The sequence below is a fragment of the Panicum virgatum genome, chromosome 2K, assembly GCF_016808335.1.
Source record: "Panicum virgatum strain AP13 chromosome 2K, P.virgatum_v5, whole genome shotgun sequence".
NCBI classification, from domain to species: domain Eukaryota; kingdom Viridiplantae; phylum Streptophyta; class Magnoliopsida; order Poales; family Poaceae; genus Panicum; species Panicum virgatum.
In genome coordinates this window covers 11088687-11113268 of record NC_053137.1, presented here as the reverse complement: position 1 = coordinate 11113268, position 24582 = coordinate 11088687, and the positions used below count along the sequence as shown (strand labels likewise).

The 24582-nt window shown below is 44.8% G+C and overlaps 3 protein-coding genes and 1 pseudogene across 4 annotated transcripts; 3 read left to right on the top strand and 1 right to left on the bottom strand.

Moving 5' to 3' along the window:
* The first annotated feature begins 420 nt into the window (after nucleotides 1–420).
* Nucleotides 421–1992, top strand: LOC120666149. The gene is made up of 2 exons (XM_039945939.1): nucleotides 421–1637; nucleotides 1851–1992. The coding sequence occupies exons 1-2, from the start codon at nucleotides 1110–1112 to the stop codon at nucleotides 1872–1874; spliced, it is 552 nt and encodes a 183-aa protein (XP_039801873.1). The 5' UTR covers nucleotides 421–1109; the 3' UTR covers nucleotides 1875–1992.
* A 1821-nt stretch (nucleotides 1993–3813) lies between these two features.
* Nucleotides 3814–4584, top strand: LOC120666159. The gene is made up of 4 exons (XM_039945950.1): nucleotides 3814–3906; nucleotides 3999–4108; nucleotides 4242–4358; nucleotides 4440–4584. Exons 1-4 carry the CDS (start codon nucleotides 3854–3856, stop codon nucleotides 4550–4552), a joined length of 393 nt encoding a protein of 130 aa, XP_039801884.1. The 5' UTR covers nucleotides 3814–3853; the 3' UTR covers nucleotides 4553–4584.
* LOC120666107 (protein FAR1-RELATED SEQUENCE 5-like) lies at nucleotides 4572–8217 on the bottom strand. 2 transcript variants are annotated; one of them, XM_039945906.1, is made up of 7 exons: nucleotides 8078–8217; nucleotides 7634–7833; nucleotides 7278–7539; nucleotides 6456–7143; nucleotides 5839–6296; nucleotides 5452–5730; nucleotides 4739–5318 (listed from the first exon to the last, which is right to left on the bottom strand). In XM_039945906.1, the coding sequence occupies exons 2-7, from the start codon at nucleotides 7807–7809 to the stop codon at nucleotides 4830–4832; spliced, it is 2352 nt and encodes a 783-aa protein (XP_039801840.1). In that variant the 5' UTR covers nucleotides 7810–7833; nucleotides 8078–8217; the 3' UTR covers nucleotides 4739–4829. The 2 variants fall into 2 exon arrangements, with proteins under 2 accessions (XP_039801832.1, XP_039801840.1); XM_039945898.1 differs by having other exon boundaries at nucleotides 4572–5318; nucleotides 7634–8201.
* LOC120695074 lies at nucleotides 7906–9883 on the top strand (annotated as a pseudogene).
* Nucleotides 9884–24582: the final 14699 nt, after the last annotated feature.

Here is a 24582-nt window from a genome sequence, read left to right as displayed (position 1 = left end):
AGATAATATTATTTGATAATGGCAAAAGTGCCAATTTTACATGAACACTGGGGGTTTACATGACATTATTACCTATTAAAGACAAATGACTGTAATTTATATATGTGTTTGATATTACTAAATTTTCATAGTCGCATAGATGATTTATTACAGTTTCATAACACATCATATACCATAATGGTTAGAATTGCGAATAAAAAAGACAGTATGTGCCTTAATATATGAGGTACATATTGAGCCTCCAATTACTGATAACAACGATTATTAATTGCAAAAAAAGCTCTAATTTGCATAACCTGATTTGAAAATGATACAGGCAGCATGAACACCACTGAGTTCTTCACGGGGCTTGAAATGATGGGGCCGATATTTGGAGGAGTTGGTGAAGGAAGCCTGGAGATTTATGAAAACAAACAAGGCAGCAATGGCACCATGTTCGAGATCTGCTTTCAGAAGAAGCAGCCAGACGATGATAATGACACAACTAAATTAGTTGTGTCCGGTGAAGCTTCAAATGACACAATGCTGAGCTTTAACGGAACCCTGATCAGCAGCATTGTAGCAATTCGTGCTGCCTTTGGTAGATACATCGGAGATTTCAGCTACACCAAAATGATTATGAAGAATGGACCATTCATGCATGCCAGATCACAGCTGCAAGCTGCTTTAAACAAATATAGAAGCTTACGTGATGCAGGAAATGCATACCGTCGCACACTTATTGGAATTTTGACAAACTCTTCTGCTGCTCCTCAACTAGGAACCAAATGGTTTGATGATCTTGGGGCTATAGTGTACCCGACAGCAGCAGCATTCCGTGAAGCAGAAGATACCATTGCTAATATCATAGCACCTCCAACCATCACTTCAGACGCTGGTTCCTTCCTCCACGGCATGACCGTGCCACAGGCAAGTAATCTGGACAAATCGAAAACAACATCCTGTCATGCACATCTCAAAGAACTTGAATAATTTCCAACAAACATGTCATGCATTTCATCATATTGGGCAATAGATTTCGCAAACAGCAAAAGCAATTATTCACTGGACACATTGCATCCCAGAAACTTTCGTAATGGCCCTTACTATTTCACCCTAATATTTTTTCGATGCAGTTTGACAAGGATGCCTCATTTTTCATAATAAAGTTCATATTTGAACGGGTCATGCGGACTGTGAATGGCAGAGTTCCAACCGTCCAGACCCACCAAATTGGGCAAACAACTTTCCAATCAATCCTTAGACTCAGTTATTCTGGGGTGACAATTCTTGGTGAACCTGCAGAAACACAATATGCCGCCAGGGTCAATGTGATGGTGAAAACACTCACACATATTGAAGCAGCTGCGAACTTAACTATACGAGATTTGACATATGACATGCTTGCACACATGGAGAACAAGATAGCGAGTGTAGAGCAAGAGGTTGAAGTAGTAAAAGCAACTGGGATGAAGATAATGGATGCAACCAATGTTTCATTTTCTGGATTGGGCTCACTCATGCAATCTTTGGGTATCACCGAAGCAGTTCTCAGTTCAGCAGAGGGTCCAGGGCCATTAATTGGAGATCTAGTCAGGACACTTGATGGTGACAAGGTGAACGTTGACAGTGCATATGCCGACCTTCTGGCTTTCCAGGTTAGCTAATACTGCCCCCACCAAAACAAAATAACATAATCTCTTAAATGAAACTATCTGTCTAACTAAAGTTACTATGTAATTTACATATATATATGATAATTTTACAACTCATGCTTTTGAAATTTTGTAAACTGTGTTCATTATGTAAACCTGGCTTCAATGTTTAGTTCAAAACACAAGTGTAACGTAATATTATACCGGATTCTACAGATCAAAGCTTACCAGGAAAACTGAACCAGCTGGAAGAGATCAGAAGATCAGACGGAGAGAAAAATTGGAAAGACTCTTCGTCGTCAGCAATATATCTAATTATGAACTTAAGAACTATCACTGTAGTGTTACCCCCCCCCCCCCCCACACCCCCACCCCCCCCACCCCCCACAAATTCTCATGTAATTCGATGCTTTATCTGATGTAACCGTTACAATTCCCGTACCTAAGACCGTATTTCCAGCTGAAAACAATGTATTATATATTCGAACTTTCAGTTCATGCTAGCTTGTCTCTACTCTCTCATGTACAATCCACCCATAAAACCTTTGGGCGCTTGATATATGCATATTTTATCCGTTACAAAATACAACGCAAAGAGATCATAGCAAACGATAGGGATTATAAAACAATAGAGGAATTTATACCGAGTGTGGGGGCCTGGCCACGCCCAAAATCAGAAAGAAATTTAACAAAAACCTGGGCCAACTTTCTTAATGGGTAAGCACTTTCTTATACCTTCGACCACAAGAAAGGCCAGTGGTTGCGTGCCGCAGACGGCAATCACGATAGCCGCACGCTATATAAACATCAGGATGTATTGTCCAAGTCAACAAAGCTTCGAAAAGGGGACAGAAAAGGCAGTACATACTTCAAGAAAAATCCACCCGAGCCAAGGTATGGTCGCTATAAAATCTGAATCAAATGAAATACACACCGCAATACTCCTCCTTCGCAGCTTGCATTTCCTAAGTACAAAGCAGCCAAACTAATGCGGAACTTCGATTTCTATCAGATACAAGCGGCTAGCAACTTCGGCATGCAACCCCCAATGATTACTTCCCTCCGTCAAGAAGCAGCATCGCACAGCATCCCCCACAACATTAGAGGATCAATACAAGGCAAATTCTGCAGCCCCAAGAACCGACCTCTGCTGCTTGCTCAAATATTGCCGGGGTTCAAGAGCAAGCAGAAAATACTGACCGAACAAATCGGACTTGGGTTTCTTTCGGATGCACCACTGAAGTATGATCCGAATAGGGTTTTGTCTGCATGGCTGCTGTCATCGATAAACTACGATCGATCAACTATATGCATCGAACCAGGTATAGAGATTCCAATAGGCGCAAATGAAGCATTGTCAGTATTAGGCTTGCCTTCAGGAAACTTACCTGTCACTAGAACAGTGCACTGTTCGCAAAAGTTAGATACTAAGAACCTTGCAAAAGCAATGTCGATTGGCTACGCAAAATCATCAAACACTTTAGCTAGAGCACGCGCTGTACTATTATCACTTCACAGCGTTGAGCAATTGTCTGAACCGGAAGAAAGAGCATTCACTATTTCCTTAATCATGTATACCGTATCCACATTCTTGGCACCTGTGACAAACCCAGCATCAATGCCTGCACTCCCCCCTACAGTTATGCTTGCTTTGTCAGATAGAAAATACAAAGGTGCTTTAGACTGGGCAGGATTTACAGTAGAAAGATTAATGTCAGCATCGAAATCCCTGCAAGAGCAACTCCGGCAAGATACTGGAACTTCAACCATTTACTTGGATGGATGCCTTCCCTTACTCAACGTAAGTACCTAGTTCCAAATAAAAACACCAGTTCTGCACTTATAAACCATATAAAATCTAACTCAATTTCCATGTGCCAAACAACAGTTGGTATTCATGCGTTGGTGCTACTTCAATCACTCTTCTTTCCGGAAATTACCATCAGAAGCAGCTACATTTTGGTCCAACTTATCAATACAGCAGATAAAGCATATGGAAGATCAAACTTTATTTCACCGTTGTACACAACATATGGTAAATATAACAAACTGCTGTACATAACCATGTAGATTACATTTTCCAAACTTTTTTGTCAGCTATATGGTAAAAAAAAAATAATGAAAACATATTTATGACTATAGCTACACATATGCAGAAATTCCCTGCCACTGAGCAACACCCAATTCACACAAACACTACAGGTACAGCCACCTCAAAAATGAATGAACAAACTGGGGACACTGCTGACAACATTCCATTCAATCAAATCAGGTACAAACCTATAAACCTTGATATCACATTACCATTGACATATTGTATTACAAATCGGTCCTAACATTCCAAAATTTTGTCAATGCTGCAAGGAACTCTGTCGCTGGAAATAACCAGATGAATGCAGCCGAGCTTTTCTCAGCAACATCAGTTATGCAACATCCAAGGCCCTCAGGAAACGCTGTTACACAGTTGCTTAGAGGCGAGAAAACCCATGTGCATTATTCTAAACAAAGCAAATACCAATCTTTTGAACAACATATTCAGCAATCATGTATTGTAAATATTTGAATTTCACACACACTAACTTGGTTTCGCTTAAAAAAATATTGCAGATACAGAGACTCCATCTTCACAACACTACATCAGGGCTTTCCAAATACAATTTGATGTTACCCCACCAACCGCCCAGCAACCTGAAGGAAGGTTAACAAATGGAGACCAATTGAACGGTCTGCTAATGCATCAAAATGCCATCTTGGAACAGAAATAATGTTGGAATCACTGATGCTAATGTTTTCAAATTAATGCAGTTGACCAACTGATGACACCATCTCCACAGCCTATGGACGCAGCAAAGTATGACACTACCCCAAGCCCACAAATTAAGTCAGCTTCCAAGAGGAGCCGAACAGACATCCAGTAAAAACATCAGTGCAGCGACATCATGTCAATCAGGGGATTGTTGATTACACCAACGACAATTGAACAATGCAACTTAAGAATATATTACAGCAGTATTAGACATCGGACGGCATAATATTAATCCGTGCTACATTTTGTTCATAAACTAGGTTTATGATGAGCATCATCGAATAAAATGCGCAAACTATTTATTTTAGACACCAATGTACTGCCACCAGACATACTTCCAATGTAAACATTTGTTGGCATCAATGATACTGTGATTGGTCAAGAAACATTCAGATATCTTTTAAGCACCGGGTCTTCTTGCTAGGAGGCATCTCTTCCTCTGGCCAATCTTCGGAAATTGGATCCCTCAGTGAAGAGTCAAGAGTCCTTCTCTTGTCTTTCCTCGATATCCAAGCATTAAGCCCAGTGCTAGGAGGTCGACCACCCTTCATTGTCCTTGGAGGGCACGATAAAGGCACCGGCCCAGCATCATCATGCAAACTACACTGATACTGTCCATCAAATGGTGGATCCTCCCGCTGCGTTCGGTCAGCGGGCCTCAACGCTTCCATAGCATTCCTGAACATCTGCTCATCCACCGGTGAAGGTCCATGCACAATTTGAAGAGTCTGCAACATCAAAGCCTTCTTCCTCATTTGGTCTGCATCTGAAGCTATATCAGTTTGTTCTCCATGAGCTTTGTAAACAACCGCCTCCTTTGTCCATCTTCTCATTATATTAAACTTTGGAATTTCTTGCCTATCCAAATGTAACAAAACCTGGAACAGAAAAATAGGGGAAAGATTATACAAACACACGTATATATCAACGAGCGAAAAATAACTCTCCCATTAATAATTGCAGCAAAGTACAATGTACTTAAGCACACAAAAAAGGAGTAAATCATATTACCTTTAGAGCATGCCGGCACAGCATACCTAGATGCTCATACAGACCACACTGGCAAGACATGAAATCCTCTCCGTGCAGAGTAACAACATATTTTTTTTGTACACCATCTGAGCTCAACTTCGCAGAGGAAACAATGAACCTGTCATTGCCATCTTCCCTCTGAACACAAAACTTCCCAGCCTCGAATAACTCATCATAAAATTTCTCATACATTGCACGAGTATACACTAAATCGGCATGCTCTTCAATCGGAGCCCCTACCCTCATTCTCCTTGTAACCTGAACAATGTATATTAATCAATTCAGAAAAAGTCCAAAACGAAAAAAGATGGATACATTTGCCTAATAACAATGGAGAATGATAAAAGGGATACACCATTTACTTACCATTTTTGTTACATGTTGCTCCCGAGCCTCTTGCTCTGTCCGATCACAAAGGAACTCATTGAACTTGCTTACAAACAGGTGCATAGGCGCAGCCTTCTGAATATACCTCTTAAGCATGTGATTTGCACTTTCACTCCTTTGCGTGCTCGTCATCCCAGCACAAAAAACACTCATAAAGTATGGTTTGGCCCATTTTTCCCTATGCTTGTAAAGTCTTAGCATATACTTGCTCTTCACAAGCCGGTACTTTATGATCAACTTCTTCCACGACAATTCAAAACTATCAACACATGTCTCGTTGGTGATGAGATTATAGAAATCACTTTTGAATTGCTTGTGTCTCGCAATAACTTTCCCTAACTTCTTCTTAGCACTCTTCAAGACATGCCAACGACACCATCGATGACGTGTCCCAGGCAAAACAGTACGAATTGCCTTTCCCATTGCCGCGCATTGATCTACACATCATTCAAGCCAGAAAAAGCAACGGGCTAAAAAAAACTCAAACTAAACCACTAGAAAAAAGTCACATAGTACTACATACAACATACTTTCATACAGAAAAATGCATCAAAATTATGCAATTAGGCCCCCCTACTTGTGTGAACTTAACTCACCTGTCAGCACAGTTATTGGAACTGATCCATCCATCATCTCGATGAAATTTTGAAATGCCCATTGGAAGTCTTCTGCTGTCTCAGTAGACAAAAGAACGCCACCAAAAATAATTGACTGAAAATGGCAATTAACACCGATAAAAATTCCAAACGGCAAGCTGTACAAATTGGTACGATAGGTTGTATCAAATGTGACAACATCACCGAAGTTCTTGTAATCCATCCTATTCTTTCCAGTACACCAAAGCATAGATTTAACTGTGCCCTTCTCATCAACCTTGAACCTCACTTCCATAAGTGGATCTTTGATTTTCATTTCCCGTAAAAGTTGGACAGTTTTACCAATGTCATCAGCCATATTTTCCCTTGCTACCTTCGCGCAGAGTGATCTGATGGTCTCTTTACGAACTGGATTCATAGCACTACTATCTGTGACACCAATAATGCTGCAAACCCTTCCAATACTGACATTGTTGTCTCGAAGTTTCTTGATGAAATACTTAGTGCTCGGATCAATCATGCTGTGAGAATTCCACTGTTTCTTCTCTGCATACCCCTCTGATAATTTGTGGTTGTGGCTTGTGCTAACTCGACTAATGTACCACCCATGATCACTTGTTCTCAGCAGCCTTATCATAACTTTACATCCAGTCCTGATAGACGCACAATTCTTGGTTCGCGGTGATCCCTGACAAATTTGTCCCAACGCTTAATTATTTATGATTTAGAAACATACAACGAATGATTAACAATAATATAACACCAGCAACAAGGAGGGAAAATAAAAGAGAGCGAAAAAAAGAGAGCTGAATCGACACTAACCTCACAAGAACAAACAATATCTTGCCTGGTTGTGTACCCTTTATTATTCTTGTTGCTACGACCATAACGAATTCCAAACCCAATCTCCCATGAATAAAGATTAAAGAAATCTCTCGCCTCTTCGCTACTACTGAATAATGTACCCTCCAGAGGTTGGAAAATTGGAGATCCTCGATTCCTAGCTGCTTGGCTCAGTGCCCTTGTAATCGCACTCTCCTCGTTTACAGCAATCCGCTCGGACGGGCCTTCCCTAGCTGATTTCCTACAAGACCAACGAAATTTGGATGGTGAATATAACAAACGATCGAGCAAAAAAAACGAAGTTCCGAAATTTGAAACGATGTAGATGTACTAACCTCGTCCAACCTATCCGTCGCTCGGTGATCACATTACCAGCCTCCAATGCAAGCTCAACTTCCTCTGCTCCAGCTTCTCCACCCTCCTGTCCATTTCCTTCAATCTGACCTGAATCAACTCCCACAAATTTGTCCCGAATCATCTCTGCTACTCCCAAATCTAGATCTATATTCATGATTCCCTCTTGTTCTGGTGAAACCTGGGTTAAGCGAGGGCGACTGGTGAAACCTGGGTTAAGCAAGGGCGAGTTTAACTGGACGCATCGCAATCCATGGGGATTGCTCTAACGAGGAGACCGCAAGGAAATAACTCGTATAAATCGAGCTACAAAACAGTGCTGGTCTCGTATCCTTATCCTCGCCTGTACGAAGCTGAACGCTTGCAGGCTAAGCCTCGATTATAGACTTTTTTTAAAAAAAATAATAAAGTAATTCTTTTAAAACCTGTTCGGTGAGAACAGCCAATGTGAAAACGAGTTGCCGGCCCGCTTGCCCAGTTTGACTTCCTGCGCGCGAGGCATCAAACGTTGGCTATTCTTCCGTCACCTCAAACGTCGGCGCGAATCTAAATGACAAATGCCTGACCGTCGATGGGGGTGGGTACGTCCGCCATAGGACACCAAAACATTTGGCCTCGACGCCTTCAAGCAGGGGAAGGACTACTACACCAGGATCGGCAGGGCATGGAAGCGAGGCTACCTGCTGTTCGGGCCCCCAGGCACCGGCAAGTCCACCATGATCGCCGCCATAGCCAAGCATCTTGAATACGATGTCTATGACCTGGAGCTCATGGCCGTCAAGAACAACACCGAGCTGCGGAAGCTCTTCGTCCTGACGACGGACAAGTCAATCATCGTCATCGAGGACATTGACCGCTCCGTCCACCTTACCACAAAGCGCAGCGACAACAAGCCCCACAACAGGTCCGGCGGCGAGAGCAGCAACACGACCTTGCCGCCGAAGGAGGATGACAAGGACGACGAGGACACCAAGCTCACTCTCTCCGGGCTGCTCAACTTCATTGACGGGCTATGGTCGGCATGCGGCGGCGAGCGCATCATCATCTTCACCACCAACAACAAGGACAATCTGGACCCGGCGCTGATCCGGCGAGGCAGGATGGACAAGCACATCGAGATGTCCTTACTGCCGCTACGAGGCATTCCAGCTGCTGGCCCGCAACTACCTGGACACAAACATATTGAACGAGAGCCAGTTCTTCCACCTGTTCGGCGAGATACAGAAGCTGCTGGCGGAGGTCGACATGTCTCCGGCGGATGTTGCCGAGCACCTGATACGCACCGAGAAGAGGGATGCCGCCGCGTGCCTCGAGGGTCTCGTTGTGGCTCTGAGGAACGCCAAGGACGATGGCGCCGCCAAGGACGACAAAGCAAAAGCAAATAAAGGAACAAGTTGCAGAAATCGTCCATGATAAATAACACAAGGAGGACACGACAGCCAGCGAGAGGACACGGGCACGTGCTATCAGCACTTATCAGTACGTGCTTTTGCTCTATGATGAATAATTGGTATCGGAGAAAAGCAGTGCTCCTTTCATTCTAAAATGTAAGGTATTTTAATTTTAGTCTAAAATGTAAGATATTTTAATTTATTCTAAGTTAAATCGTTCTAAATTTTATCAAATTTATAAAAAAAGTGATAATATTTTGAATAATGTCAAATGAAAATAATTAGATCCATTATGAAATATATTTTTATAATTTACTTATTTGATGTATTATATGCTAATATTATTATCTTTAAATTTGATCAAACCTAAACTACTTTTAAACTTAAGACAAATCAAAATGTCTTACAGATCTGTACAGATTATTGTCCTAACGGGTCTGCGAACAACCCAATACAGCTAACGGGCCCACCAAAACAAACCCGTTAGTGGACCCGTTAGTGTGTGTGGGCCCGTTAGTGTGTGTAGAGCGGGACTGCCTGTTCAGCTACCGGGCGCACAAACAAACCCGTTAGTTGACCCGTTAGTGTGTGTAGAGCGGGACTGGGATGCCTATGGGGGCTGAAATTTATGGCACTTAAACTAAAAGCCCAATAGCTATTTTGGGCTAACATTGATATCTCTGTAGAAACAAATAGAATGCATGTAAAAAAGAAATAGAATTCATAAAAATACAGAAATTTCCCTTGCGCAATGTATACAGGAAAGAAAGCAGGAAGCGGCGACAGAATCGAATGAACACTCAGAGGAGGGAGCAGCCAAAACAAAATCTGAGAGAGGTGGAGAAGGATGAAGAAGCCAGAAGAAGAATTCAGCCAAAATATACGAACCTCCTTATACTGCATCTAGTGCTGGCTTGGAGTGCAAATGTTAGGAGTCACACGTGTTACTGGCAGTCAAATTATCACACAAAGCCCAATAATTATTTTTTTTGTTATGGAATAATTTTTTTGTTGCTGGAACAATTGTTATTGTTCGAGCAACAAAAAAATTATTTCGAAACAAAAAAAATTGTTCCAGCAAAAAAACACAAGTGGGCCAGTTTGTTGGGCTAATTTTAGGCCTAAAACACAGAATCTTGGAGGGAGAGAGTAGGTGTGACAGGTCCACTCGGAGTCACATACATGACCCTGAGCAGCACCCCGTTTGGAGGGGGGGTGCAGTGCAACTAGAGGTGATAATAGGCCAGGGCTCTATTAGTCTCTTCACAATTCAAGGTTGATCCTTATATATTTTTAGCTCAAAATTGTATAAGATTAGAGTCCGGCAAGGTTCGGCCTTTAGATAATCGAAGTCAAATTTAAAGACCCTTCACCACCCCTAATTACGACCGCCGGGGCTTGAGCTGGGGGTAAAGCACATCACAATAGTTATTTTTATTACACTAACATAGTGCCCGTGCGTTGCTACTGGTATATAATAAACCTACATAATATGGGTAAGATAATAGACTTACATAATATACCAACTTTGTACCCTTTTCACTTTGTGTTTGTTGCTACAGGTAATATAATAGACCTATCTAAGATCACCAACTTTGTACCCTTTCATTTCGTGTGTACAGGTCGTGCCGTGATCGTGCGAGACATATTGATTGTTCGGTTCCAATTGGAATTCTGATAGATTTGTCCGGATTTCTATCGACGGACCAAGAAATTATTGCTTACTTTAAAAATAAATAGAGATATAATATTTTATATAACTTTTACATATTTGAAAGCCCATATAATGAGCTTTGAAAGCCCATCACACATAGGTAATTAGTACATATAATTATTTTATACAAGAAACTAAGCATTATATTTTTATATTGAGGTTACACTACTATTATATTTTATGAGCTATACATATATTACAAAGTAATTTTTATTATTCGTACTATATACTGTAATTTTGATACTAAAAATTAGTCAAACTAGCATATCAACTCGTGCTCCCGCACGGACTAATTAGAATAATATAAAAATAAGGCTTATAGCTAATAATTATGATTATCTATCTCACGCTCTCTTTCATCTATTATATATTCTAACACACACTCTAAAATACATACTTATCATTATATAATAAATTTTATTTTGCATCACACTTCTATATGTGTTTGATATATATTTAATTGAACCATTTATTTGTGAATTCATATTATCTCTTGCATCATACATGAATACATGGTGATACATATCGCTGGGTAGTATTTTTATATGAATAATAACATAAATAACATATTAATAATGATATAAATAATAATTATAATTTTATATAAGTGCATTTTAATATTTTGTTATAATTATATAATTTAGATTCAGATTTAGGGGTTACTTTACTTTTTACTAATGACATAGTTAGATAATTTAATACAAATTTAGGAGGTTATTTGCATTATGTTTATAATGGCATAGGCGGGTAATTTACACGAAGATTAGAGGGTTACTTTAGATTTTTTATAATAACAGATGTGGGTAATTTACATACACGTTTAGGGGTTACTTTAGTCTATTTTTGTAATTGCAGATGTGGGAAATTTATTAGGAAAGATAAGAAATCTAATGACTGTTATAATTAGAGTTGTCTGATTCATGGGTGGATGTTTCTGATGTTTGTAAGAATTTCTAGAATTCTTCTATTTTTTTAAAAAATTTTCACCTAAGATCCTAGGTGGTTTCATATGGAGACTTTAAAAGAGCCTCCAATTAGTAATAATAAGATAAGATGAGCCCCTATCTTCTTGCCTGCCCAAGAGCCCTTAAAATTATAATAGAGGCGGCCCTGACTGAAATTCGAGCTTCCCCACATGTACAATGTAAAGAGTTATACTATGTCTCATATAAAAAGAAGAATTCTAGTATCTCCCACATATATACAATTAACAGATACATTTTATTACTATGGTTAGATAAAAAAATCTAGTGTTTTCCACAAAGACAACGTAACAGATAAAATTGCATACTCAGAAGCCATAAAATTTGTACCTGAAAGCAATGCAATTACTATAATGAGTTAGTGCAACTCTAATCTAGGGGGAACATAATCAACATACGTGTGCATGCTAGCTTCTCCAATCCTTCAAATTTGAAGACACCTAGATTAGAGTAATAATATAATTCAAGATGCTTGACAAGGGAAAGGGGGCTCACAGGAAGCCTTGAGCCAAGCCTCACAGCATTACTACGTCAGGTACATGATATATACCATTGGCAGAGTCAGGAACTTACCGTGCCGCCTCTGTTCTTGTCGCCCTCCGTCTGATTCTTCATATGGGTGCGGCGCAGCAACGACAACGTCTCTCGGATGCACTGCCTGTTAGGCCACGTCGTGATTGCATTTACCATTCACCCAATGAACCAGCTCATGGCCAGGCTTAGCTCTTAGGCAGTCCTTTGAACACTTGCCTTGTGGGATTCGTGGATGACTCGATGTTAGGTTCCTGGCTGGCACACCCAATCACCGAACACAAGCACAATGCAAACACTTCAGTTCCATGACAGATTCAAGTCAAGTGTACAACAAGGCAGGAGGGATTCAGATGAACAAAACAGCCTGTGCTACTGTAAGGATAAGGGATTCGGAGACAGATTTCGAGGGAGTAATGAGAAGAGGGCAAAGCCAGGTTCTAATCGATCTCCTTGAAGCGCTATAGACGGCTCCTCTTTTGTACTGTTGCTGCTGAATTGCACAGGGAAAATGACCAGCTCATGTGGCCCCAAAGTTTAACGACGTTGCAGCCCACCTGTCCGGAGGCTTATGTCCGTGGCAGGCTACCGCAATGTTCTATAGTGTTTTTGCAAGCAAGCAGGGCTTGATCCAAATGTGGTAGCCAACTACTAGAGATGGCAAGGCCCTTGGGAGGGCATACTAGCTTATATCCAGATGCATCCCATTCCGATATGATGATTCTGTTGCTCGTTGGTCATTTGTTTGCTCATGAAAGCAGAATGAATCCTTTTACTACCAAAGCAATGAGTTTTAGATGTACATGGCTGGAGTTCTCGTTTTAGCTGTAGAGGGCTGGAGTTTTTGAGCTATATATAGCATGAACTAGGGCAATAGGTTCAACGCATTATCGCACCATAGGATGTGAAAGTCTGTAGGGACGCCTCCCTGCATTTGAGTAGCACAAAAAAAATTTGGCTTTAATTTTTTGCCCTCAACTACGTGATTGATATATATGAATTAATTTACACTTCTTTTAACATTATGTGTATCTACTGCGAATCACTTGCTGCAGCCTGCAATAGGCCCAGGACACAATAATTCTGAATATAATTCCACAAAGATATTATGGAGAGATAATTGTATTATATTTATTTTCTGTAAGGTTTCTATCTATAAACAGTTACACCCCAGGGCCTGGTAGCTCAAAGTCATTCAATTCTGAGATGAGAAGGAAGGTACAATCCATGAATTTACTCAATAAAGATGTAGGAGTACTAAGAAAAGCGATGATAAGCTCTTTATATGGTCTAGTGGTTTTTCATAGATACAAGTTTCCTTATTTCTACTCACTGCAGTACTTTGAGCTATAAAAAGTCAAGCTACAGTTGAAGCTGCTAGATGGCAAAAGCAACTGGTCGTCACTCGTTCTTAGAACGTGGGATTGGGAAGCATCGGTAATTCAAAATGCCTGACAAGGGAAAGGGGGCTCACGGGAAGCCTTGAGCCAAGTCACAGCATTACTAGACATCAAAGATGTTGTTAATGGCCATGTAATTTCTATACTTAAGTTACTGAAAAGAATTTTGTGGTGACATTATGTTATTTTATTTCATTTCTCAATATAAGAGTAGTTTTCAGGCATTATTTTCTAGGGCAGCAAAATTAGACCGAGTAGTTTCATCTTGGTAGATTGGAGAAGCTCAGGTTCCCTACTCTGTAGGCTGTATCATGACTGTCTGTAACAATAATGCAAGTGCAATAATGCAGGCTGCTAGGAGGCAAAAGTACCTGATCCTCACTCGTTCTCAGAAAGTAGGATTGGGAAGCATCGGTAATTCAAAATGCCTGACAAGGGAAAGGAAACTCACTGGAAGCCATGAGCTAAGCCACATCATTAGTAGACATCAAAGGTTATCTTTGCCGTTTCAACCGCGTACTTCCTATGCTGAAGATACTGCAAAGAATTCTCAATGAAAGAGTAGTTTCCAGGCATTTCCAGGGCAGCAAATAAAATCATTGTCCGACTAGTTCCATCTTGGTAGCTTGGAGAAGCTCAGATTCCTACTTTTGAAGGCTATATCATGACTCAGGCTGTAGCAAAAGACTGTACGAAGTCACACTAATCTTTGACCGATTCAGAATTTTCTCCAGATATGGATGAAAAGCACTGGCTTCATCGTAATCTCCGATGTGCTCAGAGGCAAAAGATCTCGCCATGCTAGTTAAACAAAAGAAGAACAAGCAAACAATTTTAAACACAGCCGCCCCCCTACGCCCATGTTCACCACCTCCATGAACATCCTGTCCGAGTTGAGCCCAATGAACACCACGAGAGACCATTCCATCCCTCGTATCCAGTCACCGTTCAGCACACCGTCCATCTTGTTCCCAGGGCAGGCGAGGATGTATGCCATGATGAAATCTGCAGGCTCACTGGACGCCTCCAGGTATATGTTAGAGGTTCGTCTTTCAACTCGACTAGAGGTTCGTCTTTCAACTCGACGACGGCCCTCCCGTGAGTTGTGGAGACGCATATATATACAACAGAAAGGAAAGCACATGATTTTGTTCTGCTTAATGCGGCAGCGTTTTTCGTTAATTGAACTCCAATACCACGGATACCCTGTTCGGGTAGCATTGTTTAATTATCTCAAATATGTTCTTGAATTAACTATTTTCATTGGATATGATAGACCATTGCATGATAAAAAATTCTTATCACCTTGCTGAATGCTCTGTGTATTGTACTATCAATCTTGCGCCGCCGGTAGCAATACACGGGTACGAACCTAGTTACGAGAAAAATGGACTAGTTTTAATGTATCTCACATCTAGATGATTACAGCTGTGTTTCTTGTGGGACCGAAGCCGGCGACCAGAGGGGGGTGAATGGGAGCCGATTAAAATTTCTTCCGAAATTCAAACCGTCGGCCTATATCCCGAAAATCACCCAAACCCTCAAGCGTTTCTGGCCAAAGTTTGGAATAGCTATGGAAAAGCTAAACCAACACAAAAGGCCTCGAACGAGCGAGCGAAACCACAAAGCAAATCGGAAGCGAATTGGGAAAACTACAGAACTGGTCTGCCTGGACCGGTCTGACCGGTGCGCTGGACCGGTCTGACCGGTGCGCTGGACCGGTCTGACCGGTCGTGCCTACCGGTCTGACCGGTAGCACCCAGAAAACCCCCGAGAGATTGGATTCAAACGGTGAATCCGGAGCAAACGACCACGAAAACCGATGAAACTTGGGGGATTGCTTCGCCCCTACCCCGTGAGCATATCCCCAAAAGATCTAGTCCCAAGGATCAACGAATCGTGAGAATTATGGGGGAGATCAAAAGGGATTGGGGTTTTCTCAAACACTCAAGAACTCGAATTCGAACACGCCAGTGATTCCAGAGGGTTTAGATCAGAGTTGGAGCACGGAAATCACAGCAAAGAACTCGAGGTCTCCTCTCAATCAAGTGTGCCAAAAACGAAATCGAAAATCCATTGCACAAGGCACAAAACCAGGGGATTGAATCAAATCAAAAGCCCAGAGGGCACGAGGAGGATAGGGCCTCCTTTTCCAATCAAATCCCTTACAAGGTTTCAACAATCCATGGACAAAATCAACTCAAACGAGAGGAACAGAGGGAGGGAGACGCAGGGGCGGCGGCCTGGAGAAACAGAGAGTCCACGAACAGATTACAAAAGCCGCCATTAACCTAACACAAGTGAAGGGGTATTTATACCCGCGGGACCGGTCAGACCGGTGCGCTGGACCGGTCAGACCGGTGGGTTAGACCGGTCAGACCGGTGCCAGGGACCGGTCAGACCGGTTGGCCTGCAGCACCCCCTGTACATGATCTCATCCGACAGCCGAGGTTCTTTCTTCGAAACGAAGTCTTCTCCGCGATGCCGCCGTCTTGATGAAGATCCAGTCCGCGGTTTTGGAGGGTCCGCGAAACCCGGGTAGATGGCCGGTTTTGAGAAAACCGCCAAAACCTCACGCGCGGGAAGATTCCCGCCTCCACGCCGTGGCCCTAGACGCCGTTCCCGCCTCGGCCTTCTGACGGCCCTAGACGCCACCCGACGCCCGTCACCTCCTCGCCCGCAGCGAGGCCCTAGACGCCGTCGACGCCCGTCGCCTCCGTCAGTCCCGAGACCGACGCCCGTGCCTCCACGACTTGGCATCTTCAATCGCCGTCCGCCTCCTTGGTTTTGTGGCGCAAACCAAGAAACCCGCCTTCCGTCGCCGCTTGCGCCCTCGATCCAGGAGTGGACGCCACAACTGCCGCCCGGTCCGAGCTCCGGTCCCGGCTGCCCTTCACCGCCGCCCACCGCACGGTCCATCGGCCACAGCACCTCCACGGCAGCTCCCCGTCGACACTCGACGCCCGTGTACCTGCAATCCAAAGACCAAGCGCACGATCACACCGCACGGTTGACAATTCACTCATCACAAGTAGGATAGAGTACTCAACATTCCTCAATCTCCCCCTTGATGAGTGCATTGTCAACACACCCCTTGAAGCCAGAGAAGTGATAAAAAGAAAAGCAAGAAAGCGAAGAACTCAAGCAAGTGACAAAAAGCTCAGAAAGGCAAGAACAGTCACTTACTCAAGCACAGATCGATCCCCTAAGACAAGGGCAACGACTCGACGCAATCGATCAAAAGCCAAAACATGACTCCTCAAAGACAGAGGTAACGCTCGACGCAGTCATGCAAGAAGCAGAGGGAAAACAAGGAAAACCAGGAGCCAAAACCAAAGCAGAAACTCCCCAAGCAAAGTTTTTCCCTCTCACAAGTGCAACTCTCCCAAAATGATGCACTCTCGAAGCCCTGTGCACAACAAGTTTTGCAAAAATCAAACAAGTCTCCCCCTTGTTCGATCACTTCTCTCAGAATTCTCCCCCTTGTTGGCACATGCACACATCAAGTCTAAAAAGACCTAAAGCTCCCCCTGAAGCTGAGACTCCCCCTGAACAGATGTTATGCAATGAATGCAATGCAGGAGGTGTAAGTGAAAGCATTCAGGGATACAAGGATATGAACAACATCTAGTCACAAGCACGTGTGCATCCAAAAACAAGACCTGCATCTAGCTCAACAGGGTATATCATATCAGTCTAGAGCTAGGCAAGTTCAGTTTATGAGAAATAAAAGCATCACCCATGATCTAACACTAACAAGTAGGGAATGAAAAGCAGTGCTACTCATACTCACACAGGTGAGCCAAAACAGTCAAAACAAGTTGCCAACATTCACTTTTCAATCAAATTTATATCATGCAATTCTTAATGCCAGGGGTTGAAAGCTTGTCATGCTTCACTTAGCAACGAGGCCAAGCCTATGCCAAAAGACAATCAGAAGCTTAAAGCACTCATTTCAGTCATGCACAGCCTTGCCCGGGTTCTCACAAGTGCAGTGTGAGCCGTCCCGAAACCTCGATCAGTGCGACAAGCAATCCCACCTGGATCTTTTCAATCCATTTCATGAGCAGTTCAAGCAATTTTTATCAGATTTAGATCATTTCAAGTATGAATTGCTGAACGAAAAGGCACACTAGCATGAATAAGATAGCAAAGCACATCAACACGCCCTAACATGCTAGTAGCCAAGACAGGGTGATCATGTTTTCAGATTTTCAAATCAAAATAGCTTAACTCAGATGATGTCATATACACAGTGGAGCAAGCTATACATGATCAAGTTTATCAATTCACACTAGCAGGCACTAGAAGATCATAACAATGTATACAAAAATGCTAGTGCAAGTGAGACAACGCAAAATGCAAACATGTACAATGCATATGCACAATGCAACTACCAAACCTAAAAAACAAAGAGAAGCAAATAAAATCTACAAAGCTAACCAAAGAAAAGTCAGCAATCAAAAGGGGTAGCAAACCCCAAGCTCCCCTCGCAAGCGAGCAAAGGTGTCCTGCTCTAGCGGTTTGGTGAGGATATCTGCAGTTTGCCTCTCTGAAGGGACATGGATCAGGTCTATGTGTCCTCTCTCATGGTTGTCTCGCAGGAAATGGAATCGGATGTCTATGTGCTTGGTTCTGGAGTGTAGGACAGGATTCTTTGCAATGCTAATGGCTGACATGTTGTCTACAAAGATAGGAACCCTACCGAAACTCAAGCCATAATCCTGCAAGGTTTGTTTCATCCAAAGTATCTGGGAGCAACAGCTAGCAGCGGCAACATACTCAGCTTCTGTGGAAGAAAGCGCTACGCTAGCCTGCTTGCGAGAGGACCAAGACACCAAAGATGTACCGAGAAATTGACAAGTGCCGGGTGTCGACTTGCGATCCAACCGACACCCACCGAAATCAGCATCAGAAAAGCCCACCAAAACCAGAGAAGAATCCGCAGAATACCAAAGACCAAATTCAGGGGTGAATTTCAAATACCTGAAGATGCGTTTCACCACCTGCCTGTGGGAGGTGCGCGGCAAAGCCTGATACCGCACACAGAGGCAGACGCCGAACTGGATGTCCGGTCGCATCGCCGTCAGGTACAGGAGAGAGCCGATCATGCTCCTGTACTCCTTCTGGTCCACCGCCTCGCCATCCAAGTCCTCATCAAGCGCCGTAGATGTGCTGATCGGAGTCGGCTGAGGAGACAAGTCACTCATGTCGAATTTCCGCAGCATGTCTCTAGTGTACTTGGCTTGATGGACAAAAGTGCCCTCAGGAGTTTGCTTGATTTGCAGCCCAAGGAAGAACTGCAACTCACCCATCATGCTCATCTCGAACTCCCTGGACATCTGCTCAGAAAACTTGGAGACGAGCGTGAGAAGAGCCACCAAAGATAATATCATCCACGTATATCTGAACTAAAAGAAAATCAGTGCCAGATCGCATGAGGAACAAGGTCTTATCCACACATCCCATTTTAAAACCCTGAGCCAACAAAAAGGTTTTCAATCTATCATACCAAGCTCTAGGTGCCTGTTTCAAACCGTAAAGAGCTTTCTGAAGTATATAAACACGGTTTGGAAACTTGGGATTTTCGAAACCAGGGGGTTGCTTTACATAAACCTCTTCTTCAATAAAGCCATTCAAGTAGGCAGATTTAACATCCATTTGGAAAACCTTAAAACCCTTGGAAGCAGCAAATGCAAGAAAGATTCGAATAGCTTCCAAACGAGCAACAGGGGCAAAAGTTTCCTCAAAATCAATACCCTCTTTTTGGCAAAACCCCTGGGCAACAAGACGAGCATTGTTTCGAACAACCAAACCATCCTCACCCTGCTTGTTTTTGAAAACCAACTTCGTTCCGATGGGATTACAAGCAGGTGGAGGTTCGACTAAAACCCAAACTTGGTTTCTTTCAAAATTTTCAAGTTCCTCATGCATGGCATTGACCCAATTAGAATCAGAAAGAGCGTGTCCAATATCTTTGGGCTCAAAAGAGGCAACAAACGCTGAATGAGCAAAGCCAGCGATACTTGTTACCTTGGACCTGGTGACTCGCTCGTTGAGATCACCTAGCATCAGTTGAGGTGGATGGCGGCGCTGAATGTGTCACGGTGCTTCCCGTGTCGAAGTCGCCTCCTCCTCAACCAAAGCTGGTGCCTCCTCAGGTGCAGCTGGTGAAGCCTGAGTCACCTCTTCGAACAGCCCCCGTGAAGTATTCGTAGTCGGATCGGGGCCGTCGTCATCGCCCGAGCTCGTAGCAGAGATAGCCGAGTCCACAGCACGCGTGGTAGCCTCAGCCTCGCCATCTGCAGCTTCTTCCTCCTCATCTTTAAAGATGGAGGTGCCGAGCTCATCATCTCCTGCAACTTTAAAGACAGAAGAATTGCACGGTGCCGTCTCGTCGAAAGTGACTTCACAAGTCTCTCTAACGATGTTAGTATCAATAATCAGCACACGGTACGCTCTAGAGTGAGAAGCATAACCGAGAAAGACACCGTCAGAAGAGCGAGACTCAAACTTATCAAGATTTCCATCTTTCAGCACAAAGCACCGGCAACCGAAAACTCTGAGATGGTCAACACGGGGCTGGCGTCCAAACCGCAACTCATAAGAAGTCCTGTGCATGAAAGCACGCAAGAAAATGCGGTTGGACACGTAACAAGCGGTGTTAACCGCCTCAGCCCAGTATTTGCGAGGAGTCCTATGCTCATCGAGCATCGTCCTCGCCATCTCAACCAGCGTCCGATTCTTCCGCTCTACAACTCCATTCTGCTGTGGAGTGTAGGGAGAAGAATACTGGTGTTCGAGCCCTTGATCACTGCAAAAGGCGTCAAAATGAGCGTTTTTGAATTCTGTGCCATTGTCACTGCGGATCGCTCTCATGGCCTGGGGTAACTTGTTTTTCAACCTCAAGATCAAGTCTCGAACAAACTCGAAAGCCTCATCCTTGGTTCTCATGAAAAAGACCCAAGAATAGCGAGAAAAGTCGTCCACAATCACAAGAACGTACCACTTCCCACCAACAGACATCACCCTAGAAGGACCAACTGTGTCCATGTGTAGCAACTCTCCAGGGTGAGCGGTCATCACCTGATTAACAGGAGGATGAGAAGCGGCAATCATCTTCCCGTGGCGACACGGATGGCAAACAAGGTCCTTTTCAAACTTCAATTTGGGCAATCCTCGGATCAGGCCAAGTGAGCTCAGTCTCGACAACAAATCGAAGCTCAAATGTCCTAGTCTCCTATGCCACTTCCACAAATCAAAAGAAGGACCAGCCATCAAGCAATGAGAAGGGCCAAAAGGAGTTCCAGAGAAGTCAACCAAGAAAACCCGATCGCGAGGTGTAATCCGGCAAACCAAATCTCCCCTGGAATCCAAAACACGCGAACAGCCCTCCTTGAAGCGAACCTCAAACCCCTCATCAAGAAGTTGCGAAACAGAGAGCAAATTAAAACCAAGATTCGAAACCAAAGCAACTTCTCTCAGGGTAAAGCGATCAGAAACTCGAACAGCGCCAAGTCCACGTACCTTTCCTCTTCCATTATCCCCGAACACAATGTACTCCTTTGAGCGCATCGGGGTGAGGCTGGAGAACCATTTGTCATTTCCGGTCATGTGACGCGAACAACCGGAGTCCATGATCCACCTGTTCTCCAAGCCTCCGACCTGCACATCAGAAGTGAGACAAAGGGTGAGCAAATGTCTCAACATTGGGGTTAGCAAAGTGAGAAGCAAACCAGTGTCGAGCCATTTGCTCTACAGAAGGGTTAGCAAAACCAGACAAAGCGTATCCCCCGTCCCGTTTACCGCGTGACTGACGAACACTACCGCGAGGAAAGCATGGAGCCTCAAAACCTCCTCCAAAGCCTCGGTCCCGTGGTCCATAGCCGTACTGAAAACGACCAGGAGCACGACCGGCAAAGCGACCACTTGCTGGAGCACGGTAACCACCACCGTCTCCCTGACCTCCACCTACACGGCTCGCCCTAGCATCTTGCCTACCACCACGCCGAGAAGGACCATGCACCCGAGCAGAGTACATGTCCGCGTTCCGTCTCTCCTGCTCTCGCCTCACAGCCCGCTTCCTCCTGAAGCAAAACTCCTCCAGGTGACCTTCCCTGTCACAGAACTCGCAGTGGTACCTCACCTCACGCTTGGGAGGTGGAGGCCTAGCCTGCGGACGGGGAGGAGCGGCCCTCTTCTTCTAGGCAACCTGGGCTATGGCAGCAGGGAGCGTGTCGAGGGGGTTCCTCAGCGCATTGGGCTTTGGAACCCAAACCTGCTTCTGCGGAGGTGCTTTCGGTGGTTCTTTAAGCACACCATCCGCGGGGTCAACAAGCGAAGGCTGCGTGCTCGTGCTAGCAGTGTTTCCAGCAGCCTTGCCAATCTTACCATACAACCTGTCAAAGTCTGACTTCGTGTATGTGTAACCGACCCCATACCCATCACCACGCTTGAACTGCTTGATCATCATGCCCAACTGCGGCTCACTAGCAGAAACCCAACTAAGAATCGCCCTAAGATAGGTATTCTTATTCTCCAGGTTGGCTTTCTCTACCACAAGATTATCCAAATCAAAGATCAAACCAGGGCAAACAGAGCAGTCAATAGGTGGGCTAGACTCTATGACTTTAGTCTTTCCAAAAGACTTGATCAAAGCGTTCTTCTCCTCTAGCTCCAACCTAAGCGTGGGACAAAGCTTACAAGCGCCAAGCAAAACTGGTCTAGACTTCATCTCCTCTAGCTCGCACACAACAGTAGCAAACTTAGACTGCAAAGAAGCTAGATCAGACTTAAAGATAGGACACTCCTCACATTCAAGCACATCGCTAACAATAGGAGCATCCTTAACCAATTCTAGTTCATGCTTGGCCTTAGCGAGCTCATGAGACATGTCAGCAAGCGAAATCTTAGCAACATCTAAGTTTGCGACGTTCTCATCATGCTTGGCACGGAGAGCAACAAGATCGTTCATGTGAGATATGCAGCCAGCGCACTCATCCTCACTAGACTTCTCCCTAGCACAAGCCAGCTCAGCCCTAAGCTTTCGCCATGGTCGCCGAGTGATTTTCGAACCGGTTAAGGTATTGGAAACCTCAACCAAGCTCTGATACCAATTGTGGGACCGAAGCCAGCGACCAGAGGGGGGTGAATGGGAGCCGATCAAAATTTCTTCCGAAATTCAAACCGTCGGCCTATATCCCGAAAATCACCCAAGCCCTCAAACATTCTGGCCAAAGTTTGGAATAGCTATGGAAAAGCTAAACCAACACAAAAGGCCTCGAACGAGCGAGCGAAACCACAAAGCAAATCGGAAGTGAATTGGGAAAACTGCAGAACTGGTCTGCCTGGACCGGTCTGACCGGTGCGCTGGACCGGTCTGACTGGTGCGCTGGACCGGTCTGACCGGTCGTGCCTACCGGTCTGACCGGTAGCACCCAGAAAACCCCCGAGAGATTGGATTCAAACGGTGAATCCGGAGCAAACGACCACGAAAACCGATGAAACTTCGGGGATTGCTTCGCCCCTACCCTGTGAGCATATCCCCAAAAGATCTCGTCCCAAGGATCAACGAATCATGAGAATTATGGGGGAGATCAAAAGGGATTAGGGTTTTCTCAAACACTCAAGAACTCGAATTCGAACACGCCAGTGATTCCAGAGGGTTTAGATCAGAGTTGGGAGCACGGAAATCACAGCAAAGAACTCGAGGTCTCCTCTCAATCAAGTGTGCCAAAAACGAAATCGAAAATCCATTGCACAAGGCACAAAACCAGGGGATTGAATCAAATCAAAAGCCCAGAGGGCACGAGGAGGATAGGGCCTCCTTTCCCAATCAAATCCCTTACAAGGTTTCAACAATCCATGGACAAAATCAACTCAAACGAGAGGAACAGAGGGAGGGAGACGCAGGGGCGGCGGCCTGGAGAAACAGAGAGTCCACGAACAGATTACAAAAGCCGCCATTAACCTAACACAAGTGAAGGGGTATTTATACCCGCAGGACCGGTCAGACCGGTGCGCTGGATCGGTCAGACCGGTGGGTTAGACCGGTCAGACCGGTGCCAGGGACCGGTCAGACCGGTTGGCCTGCAGCACCCCCTGTACATGATCTCATCCGACGGCCGAGGTTCTTTCTTCGAAACGAAGTCTTCTCCGCGATGCCGCCGTCTTGATGAAGATCCAGTCCGCGGTTTTGGAGGGTCCGCGAAACCCGGGTAGATGGCCGGTTTTGAGAAAACCGCCAAAACCTCACGCGCGGGAAGCTTCCCGCCTCCACGCCGTGGCCCTAGACGCCGTTCCCGCCTCGGCCTTCTGACGGCCCTAGACGCCGCCCGACGCCCGTCACCTCCTCGCCCGCAGCGAGGCCCTAGACGCCGTCGACGCCCGTCGCCTCCGTCAGTCCCGAGACCGACGCCCGTGCCTCCACGACTTGGCGTCTTCAACCGCCGTCCGCCTCCTTGGTTTTGTGGCGCAAACCAAGAAACCCGCCTTCCGTCGCCGCTTGCGCCCTCGATCCAGGAGTGGACGCCACAGCTGCCGCCCGGTCCGAGCTCCGGTCCCGGCTGCCCTTCACCGCCGTCCACCGCACGGTCCATCGGCCACAGCACCTCCACGGCAGCTCCCCGTCGACACTCGACGCCCGTATACCTGCAATCCAAAGACCAAGCGCACGATCACACCGCACGGTTGACATTTCACTCATCACAAGTAGGATAGAGTACTCAACATTCCTCATTTCTTGTCCCTGTCAAGATGATGAATCAGTGGAACACCTGTTCCTTTACTTGCCCCTTTGCATAGCTCTGCTGGTTCTCAATTGGTCTACAGGTAAATGAAAATTAGGAACCGTTTGATACACTGCAATCCTTAAGGCAACAAATCTCACAGCCTTTCTTCATGGAAGTTGTA